Below are 25,419 nucleotides of genomic sequence, written 5' to 3'. Positions count from 1 at the left end.
GTTTCCGAGAAGTGTTCAAAACTGCCATAGAGCTTCATCAAAATCCCCTAACATTAGCCATGGATCTTGTGATTTCACCTTTATCCGTTGTAGTAGCTCCCACATCTGTTTCCTATCCTCCACACGCGGTTCACCATAAACAAAAGTGACCCGAAAAAGAGGTGAGGTCGGGGTTTCTTGTACTGTAACATCTATAAGTCTGTTGCACATACCAATCAGCTTGACAGAGATTGATTCATCCCAAAGAGAGCAATACCTCCACTATTTCCGTCGTTGCCCACAGATAAGCAGCCTTTCAAACCAATTCGCCACCGCAGGTTCTTCATCCTTTCCTCACTTTGCCCAGTTTCGAGAGAAACACCAGCTTGGGGTCTGCATAAGAACAGTCAAATCTCGAACTGTCCGGGAGTTCCCCCACCCCCTGCAGTTCCAAGCGATTGCATTCATTGCTCCTGGTGGGGCTCGTCATAGCTCCTACCAGGTTACCAGTCATAGCTGGGATTAAGTCTTGCGTCTTGCTGCGATTTGAGAGTGAACCCTCCTCCGTGTGCTCCATAATTTCCCCCTCCTCTATCTCCTTCTCATCAGATCCGGGGTCAAAATGCACACCCAAAGAAGCTGATACAGTCTGGTCCACCACCAGACCTTCCTTGGCAATCACCTTAATTGAATCTCCACACAATTCTTCTCACTCCTCTTTAATTTCTTGCTGCTAGTGGCAGGCATTATTTTTACATTCACTTTTCGATCACCCACTGATCCCAGATAGCTTCCAGCACCCTTGCCATTCACCTGCCCATCCCTCTGGCCAGAAACTTTCCTTGATGCACCTGATAGAATCTGCGGTTCCAAAGAAGATCCATTGCTAGAGCATGACAGTGATACAAATTCCTTACTCGATGGGCCCTTGGCCTTAAGTATCATAGCTGAATCTTGCAGCTGTTCCTCCATGTTCATTTTCGCCACATCGGCAGCCAAATCATGTGTCACATCTCTTGACTACCCTTCCCCTCCACCAATTTATGCACCTCAGTCTCCGCAGCATCGCCATCATCCTCCCTCCCCTGCTGAAAAGGATAAGTAGCAGGATAAGAACTGGTTTCAGATCCTGTCTAAAGCCCCTACCGTTTCCACTTGCCGCACTTGTTGGAGATAACACTTTATCCTTTCCAACTCGTCTTTGCAAGGTGCCAACAACACACCTCTCATCCCCTTCCAGGTGGTTCGACTCCTTTAGAACCACCTTGGGTTCTTGCAGATACGCTTTCTTCTCTACCATTGGGCAATTCAGCAAACACCTTGAGGGCAGAGTGGATTGGTATTTTTCATGGAGAGGTATTTCCGGTGGAATTTGAAGGCTGCCCTTGTCCCTTTCAAAGGATCCTCCATCGACCTTGTAACCGGCCCCTTCATGCCACAAATTATAGTCTCTAATTACCTGTAGTTTCTTTTCCTCGGGTAGCACCTGAGGCTTCCTCCCTTCCTTCATGAACTTCTTCAATGCCAACAGTCAATTGAGTTGATGACGAAATTGCAGGGCCTTCGTTGGGCAGCAATTGAGTTGTGAATCCCTCCCTCTCGTCACCATCTTCTTTAAGCTCAATAAAATAATGAGTTGGTGATGGATTTCAGGGCCTTCCTCTGGCGGGATATGAGATGTTGATCCCTCCCCCTTCATGAACTTCTTCACTATCAAAAGATATAAAATTGGAGAGCTTGCACGACCTGGATCTGGCGGATTCTTGTAGACATCATCCAGAAATTTTGCTAACTTGGTTTCAAAAAACCCAGACGTAATCTCAGGATGCGTAGACGGGTGTCTAGGTTCTTCGAGTTTATGGTGGCTACTGTGGCTCTGGATTGGAATTCAAAATGATTTTGCGATTTCCTTTGGTTTTGGGTGATGGCATTGGCTACAGAAAAGGGTTTGCACGAGTTTCGGGTTTCAGGGATCGGGTTGCATCGATTTGTGGGTGGGTTTCCTAGTTCATCGCTGAGGAGCCTCGGGCAAGGAACAGTCACGGTGGTCATCTCAACAGTCGCCAGTCGCTGATACTGCAGTCAGTTATAGCTCAAATTAGGCCCCGTTTAGATCGCAAATCTTTATAACTTTTGGAACTTTCTGCTACTGTAGCGTTTTCATTTGTATTTGATAAATTTTATCTAATTATGGATTAACTAGGCTTAAAAGATTCGTTTCGTGATGTACAACTAAACTGTGCAATTATTTATTTTTTATATACATTTACTGCTCCATGCATGTGTCCCAAAATTGATGTGGAGAGAGAGTGTAGAAATTTGGAATTTTGAAGTGATCTAAACAAGGTGTTAGTTTACTTTGGGAGGTTTTCCTACTTTGCACTCCAATTCAATAAATCAAATTTTTAACGAGAGCAAATAGAGGGAAAGCTTGTAAAATTTTGCAAAGAGAAAACTAAAGCAAACAACTTGGTTGCCATCTCTTTGTTCGTCTACTCTACTCTGACAATATATGTTATTAAAAAGTTTGCCTTGCACAAGATTAGCAACGCTATCCCCGTCATCTGTGGACCCACCTGCCAGGGATCGACATCCCTGATAGTATGCAACTCGCGGCCCACCTGGCAGCCTCACACAGTCACACTAACAGTAACAATCCAGAAAAATCGCCACACAACTACGCCATTCGCCGGGCCCACCATGAGAAGCCTGCCGGACCCACCTGTCAGTAGCATGGCTTTCCAACCACTCGCCTACTAATCCTCCATTTCCACATCGCTCTCATAAACCCCTAAACCCCCAGAACCTTCTCCTTCTCCTCCCCCGCCGCCGACAAAACCCTAGCCCCCCGCCATGGCCCTCGCGCTGCGCCTCCGGCGGGCCCTCGCCGCCGCCTCCACCGCGGCGCCCCTCCTCCGCCCGTCCGCCTCCCTCGCCCGGCCTCTCCCCCTCGGGCCTCCCTCCGCCTCCCCGGCGGCGCCGCTCCCGCGGGCGCCGTGGCGGCTCCCCCGGCGGCGCCGCCGGGTTCCGGTCGACGGCTGCGGCGGCAGCGCGGGGCGGGGCGGACTACGGGGCGGACGACAGCAAGATCTCCCCCGACGAGATCCTCTTCGAGGGCTGCGACTACAACCACTGGCTCATCACCATGGAGTTCCCGGACCCCAAGCCCTCCCGCGAGGAGATGATCGAGACCTACCTCCAGACCCTCGCCAAGGTCGTCGGGAGGTATGACGCGAAGCATATTCTCTTTCCATTTCGAATTCGCGACGAAATGCGTGATTTTGTTACGGATTGGGCTTGGTGTCGCTGTGAATTGGTCCTCAATTTCTTGTGGATGGTGAAATGCGATTCTGAATTGTGCAATTGCTCCATGTTGCGCTACGGCTTGTGTGTGTCATGGGGATGAGTTGGGTGTTTGATCTAAAGTGCTGCTTGCCTTGGCATCCTTGCAGTGCTGAAAGGAACTGGTAGTCTTTTTTATTTTGTTAATGGCTTTATACCAGCTTTTAGTAGCTCCAGTTGAGAAATAAGAGACGTGTCATAATGCGTCAGTTGAGAAACATTGAAACTATGGGGCAACTTTTTAACCCCACATTAACACAAACTATGGGGCACCATTTACTTCTGGCATGATAGGGTCTTGCTTGCATTGGAGTTAAACTGAGAAAGGTGTATTGAGCATGAGTGATTTAAGGGATAATATGCAAGCAAGTTTGCAATGAACATACGCATTAGAAGTGGTCACATGAACATATTAGTTTGTGTTAATGTGGGGTTAAAAAGTTGCCCCATAGTTTCAAAACCATCTAACTCCTTTCCTGTTTCTGACTTTATTACTTCAAACATTTCCAGGGGTAGTTTGGGGCATTAATTAGTGTCGGTCCACATGAGAGTTTATGTTGAAACTTGAAAATAGTATATCAGGGCCCTCCTGAAACTAATGTCTATGTCTGAGCTGTTGTATTGCTCTGTCTTTCTTCTTAAGGAACTGTTTGCTTTCTATTTTAACTTAGAATAGTTATAGTTGATACGGGAAAGGGATGGATATTCACTTTGTAGGATTAGTAATCATGACCTCGTTTTTTTTGTAATATAAATTTCAGTTGATAGATGATATCAAGTTATTGTTCTTTTGATTGCATTATTATACATATTTGGTGGCATACCTCTTAACTACTCAAGTCTTTGACTTGTTGCTGTTATAGCTAACAACTTTTGTTATGAGATAAACAACTAATTCAATCAATCGCAATAGATAATATAATTGCCTCATTTGCTGGGCTCTGAATTTTTTGTAGTTATGAGGAGGCTAAGAAGAGGATGTATGCTTTTAGTACAACAACCTATATTGGTTTTCAGGCTGTAATGACTGAGGAAATGTCAGAAAAATTCCGCGGTGAGTTAAAGTATCCAATTCAATTTTTATTTTTCTTGCAACCGATACGATTATGACTTCTATAGTATTTACCTGTTTGTTTTGGTATTTTGGTCAGGTTTGCCTGGAGTTGTTTTCATTTTGCCGGATTCATACCTATATCCAGAGACAAAGGAGTACGGAGGTCTGTTCTGTTCTCATTTTTTCTTTAATTTACCAGTTATTAACTTGGAACACCTGGTTTTTTCTTGTACCTTGTTAGTGAATAAGTGATATGTACATTTCCTTGAGTTTGTACTTGTGCCATGATTTAATGCTTTACTTAGATACTTGGTAGAATAGAAACTCATTCTGAAATGCATTGATTTCACCAGGAGACAAATATGACAATGGTGTGATCACTCCAAGACCACCGCCTGTTCATTATAGCAAACCCTCAAGGATGATAGGAATCGTAACTACCGAGGAAACCCCCAGGATGGCCCTCCACAGCAAGGAAATTACCAGAACAGCCGCCCTCCACAAGGAGGTTATCAGAATAGCCCGCCACAGCAAGGAAACTTCCAGACATACCGCTCTCAGCAAGATGGAAGAAGCTATTCCCCACAGCAGAATTATGCACAAGGTGTACAGGATGCTAGAGGTTTTGGGGGGAATGATTATGCAGACCGTTCAGGTTACAGTGGACCACCTGGTGGCTTCCAAGGTCAAGCACCTCGGTACCCAGGGAATCCAGCTGGTCAAGGTCAAGGTTACAGCAACCCCCAAGAGCGCAGGAACTTCTCGCAAGGCAGGGAGGAGTTTCAGGCCTGGTGGCACTTCACCACCTGGATCTTATGGCCAACCATCAACACCTGGATCTTATGGCCAGCCATCACCACCTGGATCTTATGGCCAGCCATCACCACCTGGATCTTATGGCCAGCCATCACCACCTGGATCTTATGGCCAACCATCACCACCTGGAAACTATGGCCAGGGACCTCCATCATATCCTGGAGGTAGCAGAGTTCCTGGTGTGAATCCCAGTTATGGGGACAGCAGACAGGGGACAGGACCGGCATATGGTGGAGATAACTGGCAAAGAGGTTCTGGTCAATATCCTAGCCCAGATGAAGGACAAGGAAACTGGCAGGTATGAGAGCATTTGACATAAAAATTTCACTTTATTAGTGGTATTTACTATTTTGCATTAAAGTAAAGCTGTTTCGATTGAATTCATAAAGTGATACCTTGTACGTAGTGTTTTGGCCAGTTTTAGATTGAATTCATAAAGTGACTTTGAGTAGGTTCAGATTTCTTACTACAGCTTTTCTGCATGTTAAATGATTGTTTAGATTTATGAACTAATTTTCCGTCAATACCGATGCCCTTCTATTTGTTGAAATTCCTTTTTTTAGGGTGCTGTGATAGAATTGTGGGAATACATCAAACCAATTTTAACAAAATGTAGCTAGAACTGATTCTGCAGCATCCTTTCTTCAGAGGAATATGCCTTTGAACTTCGATTTATTGTTTTTTCTAGAAAATAGTTCCACCCACTTTTATAAAATGCAGAAAAAAACCATTTGTGATTTGTCTGTCAGCCATGCATTGGGGTTACTAGCTTACCAGATTGCGCAACACTTACTCCAGCTAAGTTAGTACACACACTTAAGTTGTCTATATTGTGTGACATAAGAAGCAACCAGGCACAAATTAGTGTTCCTCTAACGCATTTTTATAGTTGCTGAACCATATCTTCTACTAGCGATAGCCTGTCTGTATCAGGCGCATGGAGAAGCATTCGATGACCAATAGTGTTTGAACTTATGCCATGTATTGCTGATTACTGACACTTATTCTCTTTGCTGTTGTGCAGGGTAGGCAGTAAAAGCTTAAGCGTTCCACTGAAGACAAACGTGAGACTTGAGATGTAGAAATCCCCACCTGTAAAATAAATGACTGGTGCATTACACTCTTTTCTCTTGCATTCAAACTCTTAATTTACTGGCATGTGTGTTACCAAAGTTATGGATGCAAACTTATTTTTGTTCGTTGGTCCGGAAGTTGGTATTTTTAAACAACGAAGAATGTGGAACGTTCTTTTGTCTCTATATCCCCCAACTGCTCTGCTTTTATCGATTCTTTCCCCAAGAAAGTCTTTTGGTGAATATTGCTTGTGGTGATGCCTGTAACTAATGAACTCACATCATACACTTATACATGTTAGTTCGGAGTGGAATTGCTCATGTGGCTCTCGGTTGCACAACAAATTTACAGCAAGAGGCCTAACATTTTTCGATGATACGGGATTTTCGTTTCTGATATGCATTCATGCCTATACTGATACGCTCGTCCTTTTGCCTATATTTGCAAAAGGTTCTGCATTCCTTGTCCTATCAGGCGCTGCTTGCTTCCCCGTTTTCGAAGGGAATGTTGCCAGAATTTTTTTTCCTCGACTAGTTCGATGCTCGTTGACAGTTGCTGAAGATTTGCTCCTACCTTTGAAGCAATGATACCTTTCGGATGCTTTGGTCGACCTTAGCATTGGGCATCTTGGTCCGTTCAGATGCAAGTTGTGCATGAGCATGAGATTTCAAAAGATTTTGGGTGAAGTCAACTACGGGAGGGAATCCACATGATTCTTCAGGAAAGTTGAAATCCAGCTTTAGGCTATGGCAACCTCCAGCATAATTCAAAATGCCCGAATCCAGAATTTGCCCCTTTGAACGGAATAAAGTTTGTCATAAAGGGCAGCAAATACATGGCGGATCATGTTGCAGCTACTGGTTTTGCTTACAAAGTTATTATGTACTTGGTACATCTGTAAGGTAAATTTATGGGACTCTTGTGAAAATCATGTCCTAGCTTAGCTTCTATCACAAAATATGCATCTATTTAACATTTTTTTTAATGAAGGAAGCTTTATTAGCAATAAACTTTCGGCTTCTGCAACAAGTTGAAAAAAGAACAAAATCAGGGCAGAGCACTATAAGCAACACCTGAGTAAATCATTCTCTCTGAAGGTCTAGAATTTCCGCGTACCTCCATCCCTGCCATTGGTTTTCAACTCAACGCAAATGGCACCATACCTTTATTGCCATTTGAATGGAGCAAGAGGAGTCACAGTTCCATCCAAAGAAATGTGGCAAGCATCATGAGCATACATGTACATTATCAAGGTCAAACACTACAACAGTGATTCTTTTTGTAGCACTAATACAAACATGCTCTTTTAGGAGTCTCACGATTTTCACAAAAGGGGTGATTTAGCCAACTATACCATGGCATAGCCTTGAATCAAAGAGATGATTAGGCAATGCACGACATATACCTTTAGTTCTCCCTAAAACCACGGCCTATATGGAAATCAAAGATGATCTCTAAATCTTCTTTTTCTCGAGAACATGTAGGAGAGCAGTGTATCTTTGTATTAAGAAGGAGAAATTCTCGGAAGGTTTACAATGTGAGCTACCCATAGGCGCTCATGGCGAACCAACACAATGTAAGGTTTACATCAAACATGATCTCTAAGCCCACAACAAGCACTCTACAATGTCAAGGCCTTGCACTCGATTCTTAATTAAGAATTTTTACATGCGGCGAGTATACTGGTAGCTGCAGCTGGCATCATTATTGGCAATGGAAACCACACTACTTTTTTTTCCCTTGGATCAAATCATAGCAAGATATGGTGATGCAAGCGTGATATGTCCGTTTTGCTCCCTTTTAAGACCGCATATTGTGCTTTTGAGGAATGCCTATATAGATAGCGCAGACTTGGATCTCTATCCAATACATAGAAATTCCACGATAGTCTCGTTGAAGGTCTGAAATTCTTGTGGACCTCTATCCCAACCATCAATTTTCGACTCGTGATGAATGACACCGTATATTGTTGCCATCTGAATAATGGAACGTGTTACAGTATATGATCAGTTGATCATTAGGAGTAGTATAAGAGAGAATCACAGACGTTGATTACGGCGATTGCCTAATCAATGGTCACGATCTTCTTTTTAACAGACATCTCCTCCACCCTCCACCCCTTCATACATGTATAAATAACAGTGATCAATGAATAAAGATTCACTTCTTGCCTCATAATTACTACTGTAATTTTAGTTCTAAACACGTTATCAGCACTTGTTCTCCACGGAGCCACAAGAAAAGAAGAGAGTTTCATCTGTAAGTCATGATGTACAGAGAACTCTCCCTTGTTCTTCTCACATTCATCCTTCGCTTCATCATGAACGACGGCCATCGTCACCGGCGTGGTGTTGAAAACCCCGGCCGTCGCCTGCTACGCGCTCGCACTGCCCGCCGTCGTCGTCTTGCCCACAGGCTTCGACGAAGTGATGCTCGGGTCACCCTTGACCCAGAGCAACTCCGGCGGACTGGCGGTGACCCGGGTGCGGGCCCTAGCGCCGCACCACCGGCGTCTCCTCCACTGGCAGTGGTGGATATCAGTCCTCCACCACCTGCGCCGGCGCCACCGCACCGGCCCCCGCTGACCCGTGGGACGGGTGGGCTCGCCCGCCTTCACCGTCGCCTGAGCGGGTGGCCGAGCGGTTGCGGGCTTCAGAGACGCCGCAACCGCTCCGCCCCCTCCGCTACTGCCCACTCCATGGGTGGGGGCCGTGCCCAGCCCGGATGCGGCCGCTCCTCCAGAACCGCCGCCACCTGCAGCCGGATCGGACGACCCCACTGCCGGCGACGACGTCCCGCAGCCACCCCCGACGCGCCCTTCCGACGAAGCCGAGCCCTCGGGAACATCCTCCCGCCGCCCTTGCTCAGCCCCCAGCGGCAACCGCATGGTCCGCCGCTTGGCGCACCATCTCTCCCCGCCCTCGCCAGCCGGGCTCGTGGGCCACGACAGCACATCCACCCGTGTGGATGCCGGTCGCGAGCGCTCGCGCTCACCCCCTCGTCGCCGCCTCTGACCCCCCCCGGGCGGAACGGCCCCCAGGCGGCGCGGCCCCGCATGGCGCGACGCGCTGCACGCGGCCCCCTGCGCGGCGTGCCCTGCCGGCGCGTCCCTGCGCGGCACGGCCCCGCGCGGCGCGGCGGCGCAGCGCGCCACCCCTGGCGGCGCGGCCCCTGGCCGGCGCGGCGGCGAGTGCCCGGCGGCGCAGCACAGCCGCAACTGGTGCGGCGGCTGGTGGTGGATGGAGTGGGCGGTTAGGGTTTCCCAACCCTAACTGCTCGGCGCTGGCGCCCGCGCTGCGGGCGCTGCTCGCGGCGCTGGCGTGCTGCGCGCGCGCCTGCGGGCCGCCGCGCTGGGCCACGCTGGCCGCGCGCGCCTGCGGGCCGCTAGCCGCGCGCGCTGGTGGGCGCAGCTGCTGGGCTGTCTTTCGTGTCTGGGCTGCCTAGAAGGACTTAGTTTCAATGTTATTTAATTTTTCTAATTTCCAGCAATTAGAGTTGATGATGTTTAGGGATTTAAATGTTAATTTAACCCTCAGCTTATGACTTTTCAAGTAGCATATTGTATTAGGAATTTTCCAAGGTTTTATAACTTGGAAAATATGTCAATGAATATTTTCTTCAATATTCCATATATTGACATATGTTTTATTTGCATTCCTTCAAATGCATATTCAAAAATTTAATTCATCTTAATTAAATCCAAGTGATTTAATACAAGCAAGAATATATTTAGTCCTTCCACAATTGATGCCACATTATTCATAAAATTAAGTTACCATGTGTTCTTAATTTTCTGAATACTATATAAGCTGCATCATTAACCTTGCCATGACGATTTTTGACCTCTTGCATTATTTGCAATTGAGATCTTAAATTATCGTTATTTCATGCAAAATGGCATATTATTCATCTCAATTGGGTTATTTCTTACAACTCAATACGAGCAAGCATACAATATGTTGTGCTACTACACATACTACAACACACCCATGATGATTTCCTAAACAGAAAATCTCTGGTTGCTTGTGTAGGATCAATGGCCAAAGAGTTTGAAGAACTCGCTCTCGATGGACATAACTATCCTACTTGGGCGCTGGATATCAAGATCAGCCTTGCCTCAAAAAACATTCTGAGTGCATTGCTATCTCCTGCAGAGAGGACTGAGCCACTGCATGATGCCTACAAGTACAACGCATTGTACATTCTCAGGCATCACCTCCATCACCTCCATCCTGATCTGAAAGTAGAATACGTGATGGAAGAAGAGCCAAATGTACTATGGTTATCCCTTAAAGACAGGTACGAGCAACAGAAGGCTGTAATCTTACCTGAGGCGAATCATGACTGGACTCATATTCGTCTCCAGGACTACAAGTCCATAGGTGATTACAACCATGCTATTCATAAAATCTGTGCTCGTTTGCGTTTTTGTGGCAAGGAACCTTCAGATGCGGATAAGATTGAAAAGACACTTCCAAACTATGCTCCCATCTGATAGGGTCTTGCAACATCAATACCGTGCTCGCAATTATCAGACTTACTCTGAACTCATACATGATCTGCTTCAGGCAGAAAAGCACGATGAGCTTACGATGAAAAATCATAAGCAACGTCGTGTTGGGGCTGCCCCTATGCCTGAAATACATCATGCTATGAAAGATGAGAAGAAAGGGAATGGCTTCAAAAACCATTCCAATTTTCTGATAATTCAAAGAAGCGCAGACGCAACAAGCGTAAGGGTAAGAAAAACACAAAGGCTCCGAGGAAAGACACTACTACTTCCAAGGATGAGAAGTGTAAGAAGTGTGGATGCTACAACCATCCCACCAACAAGTGTCGCACTCCTCGCCACTTAGTGGCTCTATACCAGCAAGCTCTCAAAGGCAAGGCTGCAGAAGGACAGGAATACGAAGCTCACTTCGCCACTCCATCCAACTTGAAGGCTGATATTGGAAGCCAAGCATGAGTCAAAAGGAACCATGCACTTCCAACCTTCCACTCTGACCTACACTGAGCCTATGGACATAGATAACGTCATCGTCGACTATAGTTTGGATGACGTCTTTGGAGACCTCAACTAGGATCCATAAGAAATCAGCTCTCTATTGTCCGTGTGTGTGTATGGACATATGTATTGTAATAAGTCTCGAGACATCGACTATAAGTGTGTGTACACTTCATACTCTATTGTATTATTATGTATGTAATTCTATGTATAATTAATTGAGTTCTTACAATTCTTTAATTATCTAGATTTGCGGGAATCAATCCGATGGAGGAAGAATTGTGCCTAGTAGATAGTTGTACCACTAACTCTATTCTTAGGGAAACAAAATATTTCCAAACTCTTACTAAGAAAACAGGAAATGTTTTGACAATCGCTGGACGCGATGCAACAATAGTTGGTTCTGGACGAGCCACTATTACGCTCCCTATGGGTACACAAGTTACAATTGAGGATGCTTTATTGTATCCCGATTCAACTCGTACCTTATTGAGTTTCCGAGATATTCGGAAATGTGGTTAACATATTTCTACACATACAGAAAATAATGAGGAATTTCTTCTCATTACCAAACCTTCTGAATATGGCTCTAACATTCTGGAAAGAATACTTTCGCTTCCGTCTGGATTGTACTACACATACATAAAACCTGTACCTCATGTTACGTACAAGGTGATTTTTCAGAATGTCGACGCATTCAAGATTTGGGATGAACGCCTTGGCCATCCTGGAATAGGAATGTTGCGGAAAATCACAGGTAATTGCATTGGTCATGATTTAAAGTCTACTAAATTTCCTAAACCTTCTGATTTTATATGTACATCTTGTGCAACGGGAAAGCTAATCTTAAAACCATCTCCGCTTAAGATTCATGCTGAGCCACTTAAGTTCCTTGAACGCATTCAAGGCGACATTTGTGGCCCCATACAACCACTGTCTGGACCGTTCAGATATTTCATGGTTTTGATTGACGCATCTACACGATGGTCACACGTGTGTCTCTTATCCACACGCAACCATGCCTTCGCTAAAATCATGACGCAAGTCATTCGATTGAAAGCATCTTACCCTGAACATCAAATCCAGAAGATCCGCCTGGATAATGCGGCAGAATTTGCTTCTCGAGCATTCAATGATTATTGTATGGCCCAAGGAATACACGTTGAACATTCCGTACCTTATGTACATACTCAAAATGGTTTAGCTGAATCTCTTATTAAGAGAATTAAACTCATTGCAAGACCTTTACTTCATGAATGCAATTTACCTACTTCTTGTTGGGGTCACGCAGTTTTACATGCTGCTGATCTCATTCAACTTCGCCCAACTGCATATCATAGCACTTCACCGTTGCACCTAGTGCGAGGAAACCCCCAAGTATTTCCCATCTTCGGAAATTTGGATGTGCGGTGTATACCCCTGTTTCACCGCCTCAACGAACAGCTATGGGACCCCATAGGAAATTGGGTATCTATGTGGGATACCAATCCCCATCGATAATCAAATACCTAGAGCCCCTAACCGGTGATTTATTCACAGCCCGGTTCGCTGATTGCATCTTTAATGAAGATCATTTCCCGGCATTAGGGGGAGAATTTAAGTATCCTAACGAATGCCAGGAAATCAATTGGGATGACAACTCCATCCTATACTCAGACCCTCGTACTCAGGAAACTGAACTTCAAGTTCAGAAAATTATAGAATTGCAACACTTTGCTAACAATCTGCCTGATGCGTTTACTGACTATAATGGTGTCACAAAATCCTTGAATCCTGCTGTCAATGCGCCCAGCCGAGTGGAGGTACCTCGAAAAACCATTCAACCCCCTTCTCAACCGATTAGGGGGAGGGCTGCTAAGCGGGATAATGCTTCTAATAAGCGACAAAGGAAAGGGAGGAACACATGATTCTCTAAATCAGTAAACGAAAGTCAACTTCCGGTTGATGGACACCGAGTGGATACAGTACATCCACAAACTAGCACTATAGTGCACAATTCAGATGTTGCTGGCACATCGGAACACCCTGAACCCATTCTTCCTATGAATCAAGAAGAATTACACGGGATACAAGAAATTTCCATTAATTATACTAGTTCTGGAGAACTGTATGATCGTAAGAATACGGTCGTCAACGCATGTTTCTCATCGATCATAGCCAATAACCTCCTATCTGATCCAGATCCTAAATCCATGGTAGAGTGTCAACAACGCTCGGACTGGAACAAATGGAAGGAAGCAATTGACTCCGAATTATCCTCACTAGCGAAAAGACAGGTATTCACCTCAGTGATACCTATACCTCATAAAGTTCATCCTGTTGGATTCAAATGGGTTTTCACTCGGAAACGAAATGAAAATAACGAGGTTGTGAGGTATAAAGCGAGATTAGTTGCGCAAGGGTTTACTCAAAGACCCGGCATTGATTACAATGAGACATACTCTCCTGTTATGAATGGAATAACTTTCCGATATTTAATATCATTGGCAGTACAAAAGCGTCTATTTTTGCAATTGATGGACGTCGTGACCGCATATCTTTATGGGTCACTAGATTCGGACATCTACATGAAAGTTCCTGATGGAATATCTGTATCGAATAATGGCAAAAACCGTAACTTATTTTGTGTTAAACTCAACAAATCTCTCTACGGCTTAAAACAGTCTGGGAGAATGTGGTACAACCGACTTAAGGAATTCCTTATGGATAAAGGTTATTCTAACAGTGATGATTGCCCGTATGTATTCATTAGGAAATCTTCTACAGGCTTCTGTATTATATCAGTTTATGTAGATGATTTAAATATCATTGGTCATAAACGTGATATTGATAAAGCATGTAATCTTCTAAAAACAGAATTTGAAATGAAGGATTTGGGTAAAACCAAATTTTGCTTGGGTTTGCAACTTGAGCACCTTCAAACGGGAATTCTCGTTCACCAATCTGCATATGTCCAGAAAGTATTGAGTAAATTCAATATGGTCAATGCATATCCGTCCAAAACTCCAATGATCGTTCGGTCCCTTGAGAAGGATAAAGATCCTTTCCGACCACGTGAAGATGGAGAAGAGGTTTTAGGTCCTGGATACCCATACCTCAGTGCAATTGGAGCACTTATGTATCTAGCAAGCAATACCAGACCCGATATTGCATTTGCAGTAAATCTACTTGCTAGACACAGTGCCGCTCCTACTAAACGCCATTGGAATGGGATTAAAAATATTCTCCGATATCTCCAAGGCACGGCAGATCTTGGTCTATTTTACGAAAGAAATCAAGATCCTAGCCTCGTCGGATATACAGATGCAGGTTATCTTTCAGATCCTCATAATGCAAGATCACAAACAGGATATGTTTTTCTGCATGGTGGAACTGCTATGTCCTGGAAGTCCTCTAAACAGACTCTGGTAGCAACGTCCACAAATCACTCAGAGATCATTGCACTATATGAAGCCTCACGTGAATGCGTATGGCTAAGAAGGGTGATTAATCATATTCAATCATCTTGTGGAATTCAACCCATTGAGTTACCCACCATTATCTACGAAGATAATGCAGCTTGTGTTGCACAGATGCAACAAGGTTATATCAAGAGTGATGCTACGAAGCATATCTCTCCTAAACTATTTTACCCTCACCAACTCCAACAAAGTGGTGAGATAAATGTCATGCAAGCTAAGTCTTGTGATAACCTCGCAGACTTATTCACTAAGTCATTACCTTATTCTACATTTAACAAATGTGTTAAGGGCATTGGTATGCGCCGACTTAGAGATTTGCTTGCATCAGGGGGAGCATCTCTTTGATTTAAATATACTTATACATCACATTGTACTCTTTTCCTATATGAGTTTTGCTATATAAGTTTTCTCATATTAGGTTTTTAATGAGGCAATGTCAACACAAGTAAAGGTCTATCTCTTGTTTTTCCCTTCGGGTTTTCGATAGAGATACCAAGAATATATACTGTTCATTTTCTCCAAATTTTTCCCACTGGGTTTTTCTGGAGTTTTACGCAGTATATATATATATATTATTGCAAGCCTTTATTTCACAGGGTTCCTAAGAGATTATACATGATGGATAACTGCTCAAGGGGGAGTGTTACAATATATGATCAGTTGATCATCAAGAAAAGGATAGGAGAAATCACAGGCGTTGATCGTGGCAGTTACTTCACCAACGGCCACGATCATTACTGAACAGACATCTCCTCCCTTCTCCACCCCTTCATACATGTATAAATACCAGTGATCAATGAATAAAGACTTGACTTTTGCCTCACAATTACTACTGTAATTTAGTTCTAAACAGTCACGGCTGCCTCGGCATGCATCGAGCCTGCGGCTGAAATTGAAGCCGCGCCAGCATATGAGGCGCCCGCTGCTCCTATTCCAAGAAGCCCCATCATTAACTCTGAGCTTGAAGCTGCTCCAAGAAACGAGGCGGCCGTGGTCGCAGCAGCCTCGACATCCGACGAGCTCGTGGTTGAAATTGATGTTACGCCCTTTTTCGAGGCGAATGTGGATGAGTTTGATTCTGTTCCGGGATCAGTGGCGCCCGCCGTCGATTCTGAAACCACCCCGGCAGTGCTGCACTTGACCCCAGCGCACCTCAACGTTGGCCCAGGTCCACTTGCGCCCAGCACTGAGGGGGCAGGTCCAGCCAAGAACACTGCATCCCCAATCTTGGATGGCAAAGATGACTTCAAGCGCAGCACTTTGTCTCAGCCTGCAGTGGTCACAGGAGAATCTGAAACCAGCGCCTGGTCTCCTACTCTGGAGACTGTCTGGTCCCTTGAAGATCAGCCCGCGCCGGTCACCCCTGCTCCGCATATGAGCGTCTCCGGCTCTGCGACAAGCCCAGCTGCTGATCCGGAACTGGAGCCATATGATCGCCAGCTACAACTGATCCAACACCCAGCCTCCATGGTGCAGAGTTTTGCACGAACCTACACCAGGCGTAGGAAAAAGCTGCAGATTGTTGTTCCTGTTCAAGGTGCAAGGACGCCCGGGTCGGGGTCAACACCAATGCGCACCGGCACGCCTTCCCCAAATCAGCGGACCTGCTTCTTGGCAAAACTCACGAAGAAGACACCAAGAATTCTCCCTACACCGCGGGCTACCAGGCTGCGCTCGCATGTGTGCACTCCGGCAGCTCCACCTCGCTGCAGTCGCCGCATCGCTGGAGCTGCGCCTGAAATAACCGGTGGAGGAGCCCCTTCAAGATCAAAGAAAAAAGTGATGAGAGCTTTGGACATCATTGGGGAAACTGAAGAAATCTCTCAGCAAGCTTTGGAGGAGTACAGCAGGTTATTCTCTCAGTCTGCCTGTCTCTCTGAGGTCCATGTCCAAGCTATGGTAGCGCTGTTCGGATGGGCTACGCCGGATGAGCAGGACCTTTGAGCAGCAGTTCTGTAAGGTCGCTCTTTTTTCAGTCTTTTTGATGTATCCATCCAATATTCTTTCCTGGAACGTTCGTGATCTTACTCTAGGGCCCGTCAGGACACAGTTCGCTCCTTGGTTACCTCCTGTCAGGTTGATGTAGTTTGCTTGCAAGAAACAAAAATGGCTGGTGTTTCTTGTGGAATTATCCTTTCAATGTTGGGTACAGATTTCACCAACTGGGTGGAACTGCCTGCTGTTGGTGCAAGTGGTGGGATTTTAATTGCATGGCGACATGGCTTAGGACAGGCACATGCCTCTTGAATTGATCATTACAGTGTGTCCATTCAGTTTTCCACCAACGGCATGCAACCATGGTGGCTGACCTGTGTGTATGGCCCCCAAGGCGATTATAATAAGATACTGTTCTTACAAGAAATCAGAAACCTAAGGGCGTGTTGCCAAGGACCTTGGCTTGTGGTTGGAGATTTTAGTCTCATCACGAGTATTGAAGATAAGAATAATGGAAACATCAACAGGGCCATGATGGGAAGGTTTCGTCGCCTAATGAATGACTTGGAATTCAGGGATCTGCCATTGCAGGGGCGCAAATCCACGTGGTCTAACCAGCAGGATACACCAACACTTGTCAAACTGGACAGAGCACTTTGTTCATCAGAGTGGGAACAGCTTTTTCCCAACTGTCTGCTACAATGTACTGCCACAGAAGGGTTGGATCATTGCCCATTACAGCTAGGTTTGAATCAAAATTCAGCCTAATAAGGCCAGGTTTCATTTTGAGGCATTCTGGACCAAACAAGAGGGATTTCAGGAAGCAGTAGAGTCTGCTTGGTCGAGTGTACCGAGCTCTGCCTGCCCTTTTGATACTTTAGCAAAGAAATTCAGAGCCACTGTGAGGGGTCTCCAAGAGTTGGAGTCAGAAGAAGATTGGCCATGTCAATACTCAGCTGGGGTTAGCTAGAGAAATATTGCACCAACTGGAAATAGCTCAAGATCATCAGACTTTGTCCACTTTGGAGATTTGGTTCCGGAACAAACTCAAGCTTCACTCTCTAGCTCTCTCCTCCTTGCAGCGTACCATTGCACGCAGCCGCTCCCGGATCACATGGCTCAGTGAAGGTGACGCCAACACAGCTCTCTTCCATTCTCATGCTCGGTATAGAAAGAGGAAAAACTTTATCAGTAAACTCACATCAGATGAGGGACTGGTTCTTACAAAGCATGAAGAAAAGGAGCAGAATATTTTCAGTTTCTACAGTAATCTGATAGGGCAAAGTCTGGATAGAGAGGCTACAGTTAACCTGGATGCACTGAATATCCCAAGCTGGGACCTGGCAGATTTGGATGCACCATTCACTGAGGAAGAGGTTTGGAAGACAATTAAATCCTTGCCGGCAGACAAAGCCCCAGGTCCTGATGGCTTCACAGGGAAGTTCTATCAAGTTTGCTGGCCAATTATCAAACCTGAAATCATGGCAGCCATTTCAGCAGTTTGGAGCAGGAAATTCAACAATTTTGCACTACTAAACTCGGCCTATATCACCCTTCTCCCTAAGAAGGATGATGCTGCGAGCATCAGGGATTTCAGGCCAATCAGTTTGGTGCATTCTTTTGCTAAGTTCATTACAAAACTGATGGCAAATAGGCTTGCTGGTCGCCTGAATGAAATGATCACACCAAATCAGAGTGCTTTATCAAAGGACGTTTTATCCTGGACAACTTCATGTTAGTGCAACACACAACAAAGTTTCTACATCAACAGAAGCAGGCACGATCCTCTTAAAGTTAGATATCACCAAAGCTTTTGACTCAGTTTCCTGGCCTTTCTTGTTGGAAGTACTGCAAAATCTGGGTTTTGGACAAATTTGGTGTGATATTGTTAGTGGGCTCCTGGCTACCTCCTCTGCTCAGATTCTGCTTAATGGCTCCCCGGATGACAAAATTGAGCACAGACGATGTCTGCGACAAGGGGATCCTTTGTCCCCAATGCTGTTTATTCTTGTCATGGATGTGCTTTGTTTTTTGGTGAAAAAGGCTTCAGAAGAACAACTCTTGCAGCCCCTGTCCAGAAGAGCCTTGCAACACCGCATTTCTCTTTATGCAGATGATGTGGTCATTTTTCTCCAGCCCTCTATCAGTGACATCAGACTCACATTGGAAATCTTGCAGCTCTTTGGTGAGGCCTCTGGCCTTAAAACAAATGTGCAACAGAGCACTGTCCTTCCCATTCATTGCATGGCTGAGCATATAACAATCATACAAGATCATCTCCCTTGTCTGATCTCTGAGTTTCCTTGCACTTATCTTGGTGTGCCTCTCTCACCTCACAAGTTAACCAAAACTCAGGTGCAGCCCATTGTTGAAAAAATTGCTGATAGGCTACCTGGTTGGAAGGCTGATCTACTCACAAAAGCTGGTAGGAATATTCTGGTCCAAGCTGTGCTCACTTCCATGCTAGTGTATCTGTTGCTGGCCCTGGACCTCCCTACCAAGGCTTTGGAAGCAATTGATAAAATTAGAAGGGGTTTTCTATGGAAGGGAAGAAAAGATGTGAGGGGAGGACATTGTTTAATAGCCTGGTCTAAAGTTGCAAGACCACCTAACTTAGGCGGCTTGGGCATCTCCCACCTCCAGTTTATGGGTTGGGCTTTGAGATTAAGGTGGCTTTGGCTCCAGAAAACTGAACCGGACAAGCCTTGGGCCTTTCTCCCAGTTCAGGCTCCTCCACAAGTTAAAGCGCTCTTTGCTATTGCCATTACCACTGTAATTGGAAATGGAAAGAATACATATTTTTGGACTGACAGGTGGCTGGTAGGACAAAGACTGGATCAGACTTGTGGAGGAGCAAAGAACGCTTCTAATTTAAGAGAGAGAACAGTGTTTGGGGCTGTGGCTGCCAGAGCAAAGAAAAGAACAGTGCATGATGCTCTCGAGGATAACAGATGGATTTCTGACATAAAGGGTGCTCTTACAGTTAATGTCCTGATTGAGTATCTTCACTTGTGGGAGAGTCTCTCAGGTATTGAGCTACAAACCTGAGGTAGATGACACACATATTTGGCAGTTTTCTGCTTCTGGCCAATACTCTACAAAATCTGCATATGAAGCCCTATTTACTGGAGCTGTCCACTTCAAACCCAGGGAAAGAATCTGGAAGAGTTGGGCACTCGGCAAGTGCAAATTCTTCATTGGACGGCGGCACACAAAAAATGTTGGACAGCTGATTGCCTTGCAAGAAAAGGACTTCCTCACCCTGCAGTTTGCTCTCTTTGTGACCAAGTTGAAGAAACTTTAGACCACCTGCTGGTCTCGTGTGTCTTTTCCCGGCAGTTTTGGTTCAGCATGTTGCAGGGCCTTGGACTGCAAGTACTTGCCCCAGGATTGGATGATGAAAATTTTGATGATTGGTGGGATGCTGTGAGCAGCAGGGTGCCTGGTCAGGTCAGAAAGGAGCTAATTCTCTAGTCACTTGGGGGCTTGGAATCTATGGAATCATCGAAACCGGTGTGTCTTCGATGGGGTTGTTCCTGATTTGAACAGCTTACTGTCAACCACCAGGGAAGATCTGAAGCAGTGGTCTATTGCTGGGGCTAAAGGAATCTCCTTCCTCCTTGCTCTGGCCCCTACAACCACCTAATTTTGGGTGTCTGGTCTAGTTCTGGTCTTGGTGTTTTTTCTTTAAGAGAGAGAGAGAGAGAGAGAATTTGTACTTTCAGGGAGTGTTGCAGTCCCTTCATATCTGTTACCCTTTGGGGGGGTACCCCTTCTTTCTTCTTAATATAATGATGCGCAGTTCTCCTGCACTTTCGAGAAAAAACATGATGCCTACAAAAAATCTGGTGCTACTATTCTGTTTAGTTTTGTCCTAAAATATCATGCCAATTGTATCTAAAATATTTTGCAAAACATATAGAACTACGATACTATTTGATGGCTTCCTAGCTTTTTGTTTAAGAGAAAACAGTAGGGGAACTCCTACTGTAGTGCTAAATATATATAAATATATGAAAGAAATAAGGAAATCTGTAGATGGCCTCAAAAGGCCAAAAGAACTAAAGGAACAAGCACTAACTATGGTCTGCTTTCTAGTTTCTTAATGATGTATTAATGCAGGACATGTGAAATCTTTTGTTCCTGTTCAGTGTGTTACCTAAATATTAGCTTGTTATATGCACAAGATCAGCACCCAACAGTGTTGGGTGACAGTGTAGTAGAATATAGCAACAGTAGAATTAGCTTCAACTTCCATAGATGAAAACCTTCTCTTTTGTCAAATAAATGATCCTCACCTGATGCCTTTCCTTCCATTTGGGGAAGAAATCCTTTTCCAATATCTGAAACGTGTGATCTCTCATTTCATCATTGGTAATGATCAAGCATTTGCATCTGATAGCAGTGTATAGCCAGTACCTGAACTATATGGATAATTCATGGATAATTCAGCAGGGCAGCATATACAATTAGGGATAATTCATGGATAGCAATAACATAGAAAGCAAAACCAAGGATGGAAGCAAGTTGCTAAAACCACTCTGCCGAAGCCAATAATGAATAAATAGTTTTTCAAGTTGATCACAAACAAGTTCTTTCTGTTCAATATAGCTATAGAATTCAAAATCGAGTTTTTTTGAGAAATATAAATTGTTATTTTTAAGGAAAATAATGAAACTAATTGAGTAAATTCCACTGGGCCACTAAACTTGTTGTGATGGTTCAAATAGGTCATTGAACTCCTATTCCAAAACTGTTGAAGACATAAAAGTGTGTTACCTGATACAATGAAGCTGGATTAGAGCTAAAAGATACTAACTGGGATGGTGGGACTAAATCGCCTAGATAAAACATAGCAGCAGTTTAAATACTTGGTGGCTACTTGAACCATTGCAACAAGTTGGTGACCCACTAACCCTTAACACAATTTCCTCAAATTAACTTCAATATGCACATTGATAGTTGGTGCAAAGCGTCCTAGAGATATCTCAAAATCTTACCAATCATCATTTGAGCCATTAGGGGTTGCATAGATAGAATTTGCTTGCTTCCATTTCTCTACTAATTTGTGATTACCAGGTTTTTTCATGCGTTCTCCAGTGAGATGCCTGTTGTGTAAAACTACCAAAGGCCACTTTCTTGACGTAAATCTTTGCCTTATAGCATCAGCAACAGCATTAACCTGTCCAGTAAAGCAAGGACAAGTGAAAAGTAAAGATAGCGAAATTTTAGAAACTAGAAGAAAGAAAAATGAGGAATATACAAGAAAGATTTAGCACAGTGTACATGCCTTACTCAAGGAAAGATGTTTGTGGCTAAAAAGGCCAACATTGGCGGCATCCACGACTGCTTCAAAAGGTCCATGCTTTTCAAGCCATCTCTGAACATTGAAAACAGGGTAGAAAATATAAATAGAACGATAAAGGGATTCCAAGAACCATGCAAAATATCTCCAATGTGGACCTCAAATTCACCCATTATAAAGCACAAATATAACCTTGCATACAGGAGCTATGATCGATGAAGAAACAATCCAGGATACTTATTTCTGATGCATAAGGTCCACAACTGAAGTCCTAACAAAATCCTAATGTTATTAGTGAAAGGTCAAACTATTTCTTGTATGAAGATAATAATAATATACTGCTGCTATTTTTTATCATTTTGTTATCGATGAGCATGTTCTCAAAATCAACACATCCGTTTCATCTTTTATCTGGGTTATTCACATTCCTATTACCACAATCAATGGTTGTGGAAAGATTTAGTATATCCTCTACAGTTCTGTATCATGCCAAACTCATAGGTTTGAATCATGCGCAACCTAGTAAACCAAAATTACAAAAATTCAAGGTAGATCACCTGGAATTTCTTAAAGTTCAAGTTCCTCTCTCTCTTGATAGCTAATTTTTCCACAAATGTGGCGAAATCTTCTGTTTCTTTTGGGTCAAGATCTATAATAGTCAGCTTCTCTCCACAAGCAAGGCAGACACCGTTCTTATTGATGTTCGAGCGTGTTACAATCCATTTGCCTCTCCCTAGCCAACCAAACCCGTGCCAACCCCCTCCATTATTCTCACTAGCCTTTGCTATAGCACCTGCATCCCACTTTCTCTTCCCGACTTTAGATGCTGTTGGGCTACTAAACCAAGCCTCAAATAATTGAGCTGCGGAAGGAGATACCTGTCTGACAGCAGCCCTAAACTTATGCAGCAAATAATACACCTTATCTCCACGTCGGCCAACCACACTAACCCTGAGAAGCATCTCCAACTCAGCTTCTTCTGGTGTGATTCCAGATTCCAACATATGGGCTTCCACTTCAAATGCTTTTTCAACATTACCGCTGTTGCAATATGCTGTCAAAGCAGGACCATATGACCGCAGCTTTGGCGTAATACCAAGGTCTTTCATTTGTTTTACAATCTCAAAAGCCATGTCACCATCGCCAGTTGACAAAGCCATACGTGCCTTTGCAGTCAGAGCAGCCTCACTCATTTGAATTCTCTCTTTCTCTTCACACATCTTCTCAAATATCTCAAACCCTCTTGTGCGTGCATACTCTCTGAGCTCATCTCCTACTGGTATGACAACTGTTTGCACATTTAAATCATCTGAAGGCAACAGATCAGCCTTGTCTTTCTCCTGATCTTGAACATGACCTTCAGATGCATCCTCCTCCTCTGAACCTCCCAAGCTTCTGTTGGGTGATGAATCAAGTTTCTGTGCAGGACCAATACTAGTGATGCCACTACCGGTATTGCCACTCTTTGCCGGTTGGACAAAACCAAGGGCAGCAGAAGAACACAGGTAAAGGAGCACATTGTAGTGGTGCTGCCCCAATCTGATCCCGTCCTTGACCGCGGAGTCATACAGTGAGATTGCCCCCATCACATCTCCTCTCTTCGAGCACATGTCCAGCTCAACTCTCAGCTTGCCTCCCAACTCGCTACCCTTTGATCTCTTCTTTTTCTTGGTCACGTTTCTTCTTCCGCTACCCACATCTCTTGAATTTCCAGCATTTCCTGATTCTTTTGCCCACATTCCATTTCCGCCTCTTGTCCAGCGTTTCGCATCCCTTCGCCATTCTTGCTCCCCAGTCCGCATCGGGCCTCTCCTCCGATTCTTCTCTTGGGAGACCCAGTCCCTACGTTCTTCGATGACAACCCTGTCCCCTTTCTTCCACGGCCTTGGCACGCCACGGCTGCCTTCCCGCTGCACCGGTGGGCCTGCCTCCCAGGTCGTGGTGTCTCCTCGCACAGTTCCTCCGTTTGAGCCATGCCGTACTCCGGCCGAGCCTGCTCTGCCTTCCTCCGTTCTTGGGATTGGAGACCTGCCGTCGTCTCTCTGGGGCATTACGTCGAGCAACTCGCGGGCGCGGCATGGCGGTGGAGGAACGAGAGACCTGCGTGAGCCGATGGGAGGCGAGGAGGATGCAGGGAAGAGGAGGTGGCGGTGGTGAGCGGGGAGGGAGCGCGTGGCGAAGAGGGAGGCCATGGCGATGGCAGAGCTGCCATCAGTGCGGGAGGGACGCGTGTGGAGCAAGTGAGGTTTAAAAGGAAGCTGGGACGGGCAGGAGATAAGGTTTCGCCAAATCATTTTGGCCCTAATGTTACATCCGATTTGTTTGTTTGTTTTACCTTAAGCACGGCATTTTTGCCGTACTCATTTGTATGCAAATTGGAAAAGGCTCCTTTGGAAGAAAATAAGTTAAAGGAATTTCAAATAACCAAATAATATGCAAATTCGGAGGATTTCTATCATTTCCGTATTTTGTTCATCCCCCTCTTTCAGTGTTTTTCTCGTGCTCCGTTGAAAGAATTATCCTTAGGCCCGTTTGGATCCCTCATTTTGAGCAATTGGAATCTACTTATTAGTAGAGTAGGCTATTTGTTTTGAAATATGGTATTTCATAACTTCCGAAAGTATATATATATGTGTTTATCTTAAATTTATGGAGATGAAAAATGGAAATTGATTCTATACATCCTTATGCTATGTTTCTAATATACAACTTATAGACCACTCTTCGACTCGCTTCCCTATAGCAGAAGTGTAATATCTCTCCTATATAACCAACAGTAATATACAAATATATTCCACGTACAACTATACTAACTTAATTTATTTATATTTAAATTATAATTATTAGAATGGAATTCAATTCCAAGCATCCAAACGGAATCTTTATATTTAAATTATAATTATTAAAATAAAATTCAATTCCATGCATCCAAACCGAATCTTACAGTATTTCCATGCATGCTAGACACGCACGAGGGAGTCTTAACCCAGCCGGACGTAACGTCGTAGGTACAGCAAGATTCCTCATTTACTGATATGATCTTATTTTTATTTTTGGCAAAGAACATAGCTAAGAACATGGTAAACTTTTTCTACCTAGATAATAGAGGCTCTATTCACATATTGAAACAAGACAAACAAAATCCATATTACTATGTTCACCATTTTACTTTGTCTACTTAACCCCCCTAAAAAAATTAAACTCGATGTACTCAAACTATTTCAGTTGGTCGAATCTGCCTCTTAATTAAATTTCCTTTTTCCGTTTCTCCGCATAAGAGTTGAGTTTTAAGTTCAAATTTTGCAAGATGACTTGTAACATGATATCGTATGTTAGAAAAATAATTTAGGAAGTCTTCACAATTACTTTCATGCAATTTTGTATTGAATATTCCTAACCTATGAAAATAACCGTGAACAATTTTTAATCTATTTTTCTAACATAAGGT

At 44.3% G+C, this 25,419-nt stretch overlaps 1 protein-coding gene and 1 pseudogene across 17 annotated transcripts in view; one reads left to right on the top strand and one right to left on the bottom strand.

Annotated features, from left to right (window-relative positions):
• The window catches only part of LOC112881018 (proteinaceous RNase P 1, chloroplastic/mitochondrial-like), a 49,219-nt gene extending 24,988 nt beyond the window's left edge, over positions 1 to 24,231 (bottom strand). For 2 of the 17 annotated variants that reach the window (XM_025945802.1, XM_025945796.1), the window contains exons 1-4: positions 22,529 to 24,228; positions 21,957 to 22,046; positions 21,743 to 21,848; positions 20,965 to 21,090 (exon numbers count right to left, since the gene is read on the bottom strand). In XM_025945802.1, the coding sequence (XP_025801587.1) occupies positions 21,035 to 21,090; positions 21,743 to 21,848; positions 21,957 to 22,046; positions 22,529 to 24,163 (1,887 nt within the window). In that variant the 5' untranslated portion in view covers positions 24,164 to 24,228 and the 3' untranslated portion in view covers positions 20,965 to 21,034. The other 15 variants (XM_025945776.1, XM_025945769.1, XM_025945758.1 and 12 more) reach the window with 14 other exon arrangements.
• Positions 2,576 to 6,349, top strand: LOC112881142 (annotated as a pseudogene).
• Positions 24,232 to 25,419: the final 1,188 nt, after the last annotated feature.

Source organism: Panicum hallii, chromosome 1, assembly GCF_002211085.1.
Source record: "Panicum hallii strain FIL2 chromosome 1, PHallii_v3.1, whole genome shotgun sequence".
Lineage (NCBI taxonomy): Eukaryota > Viridiplantae > Streptophyta > Magnoliopsida > Poales > Poaceae > Panicum > Panicum hallii.
Note: the sequence above shows the minus strand (reverse complement) of the source record. Positions and strands in the feature narration are given on the sequence as shown.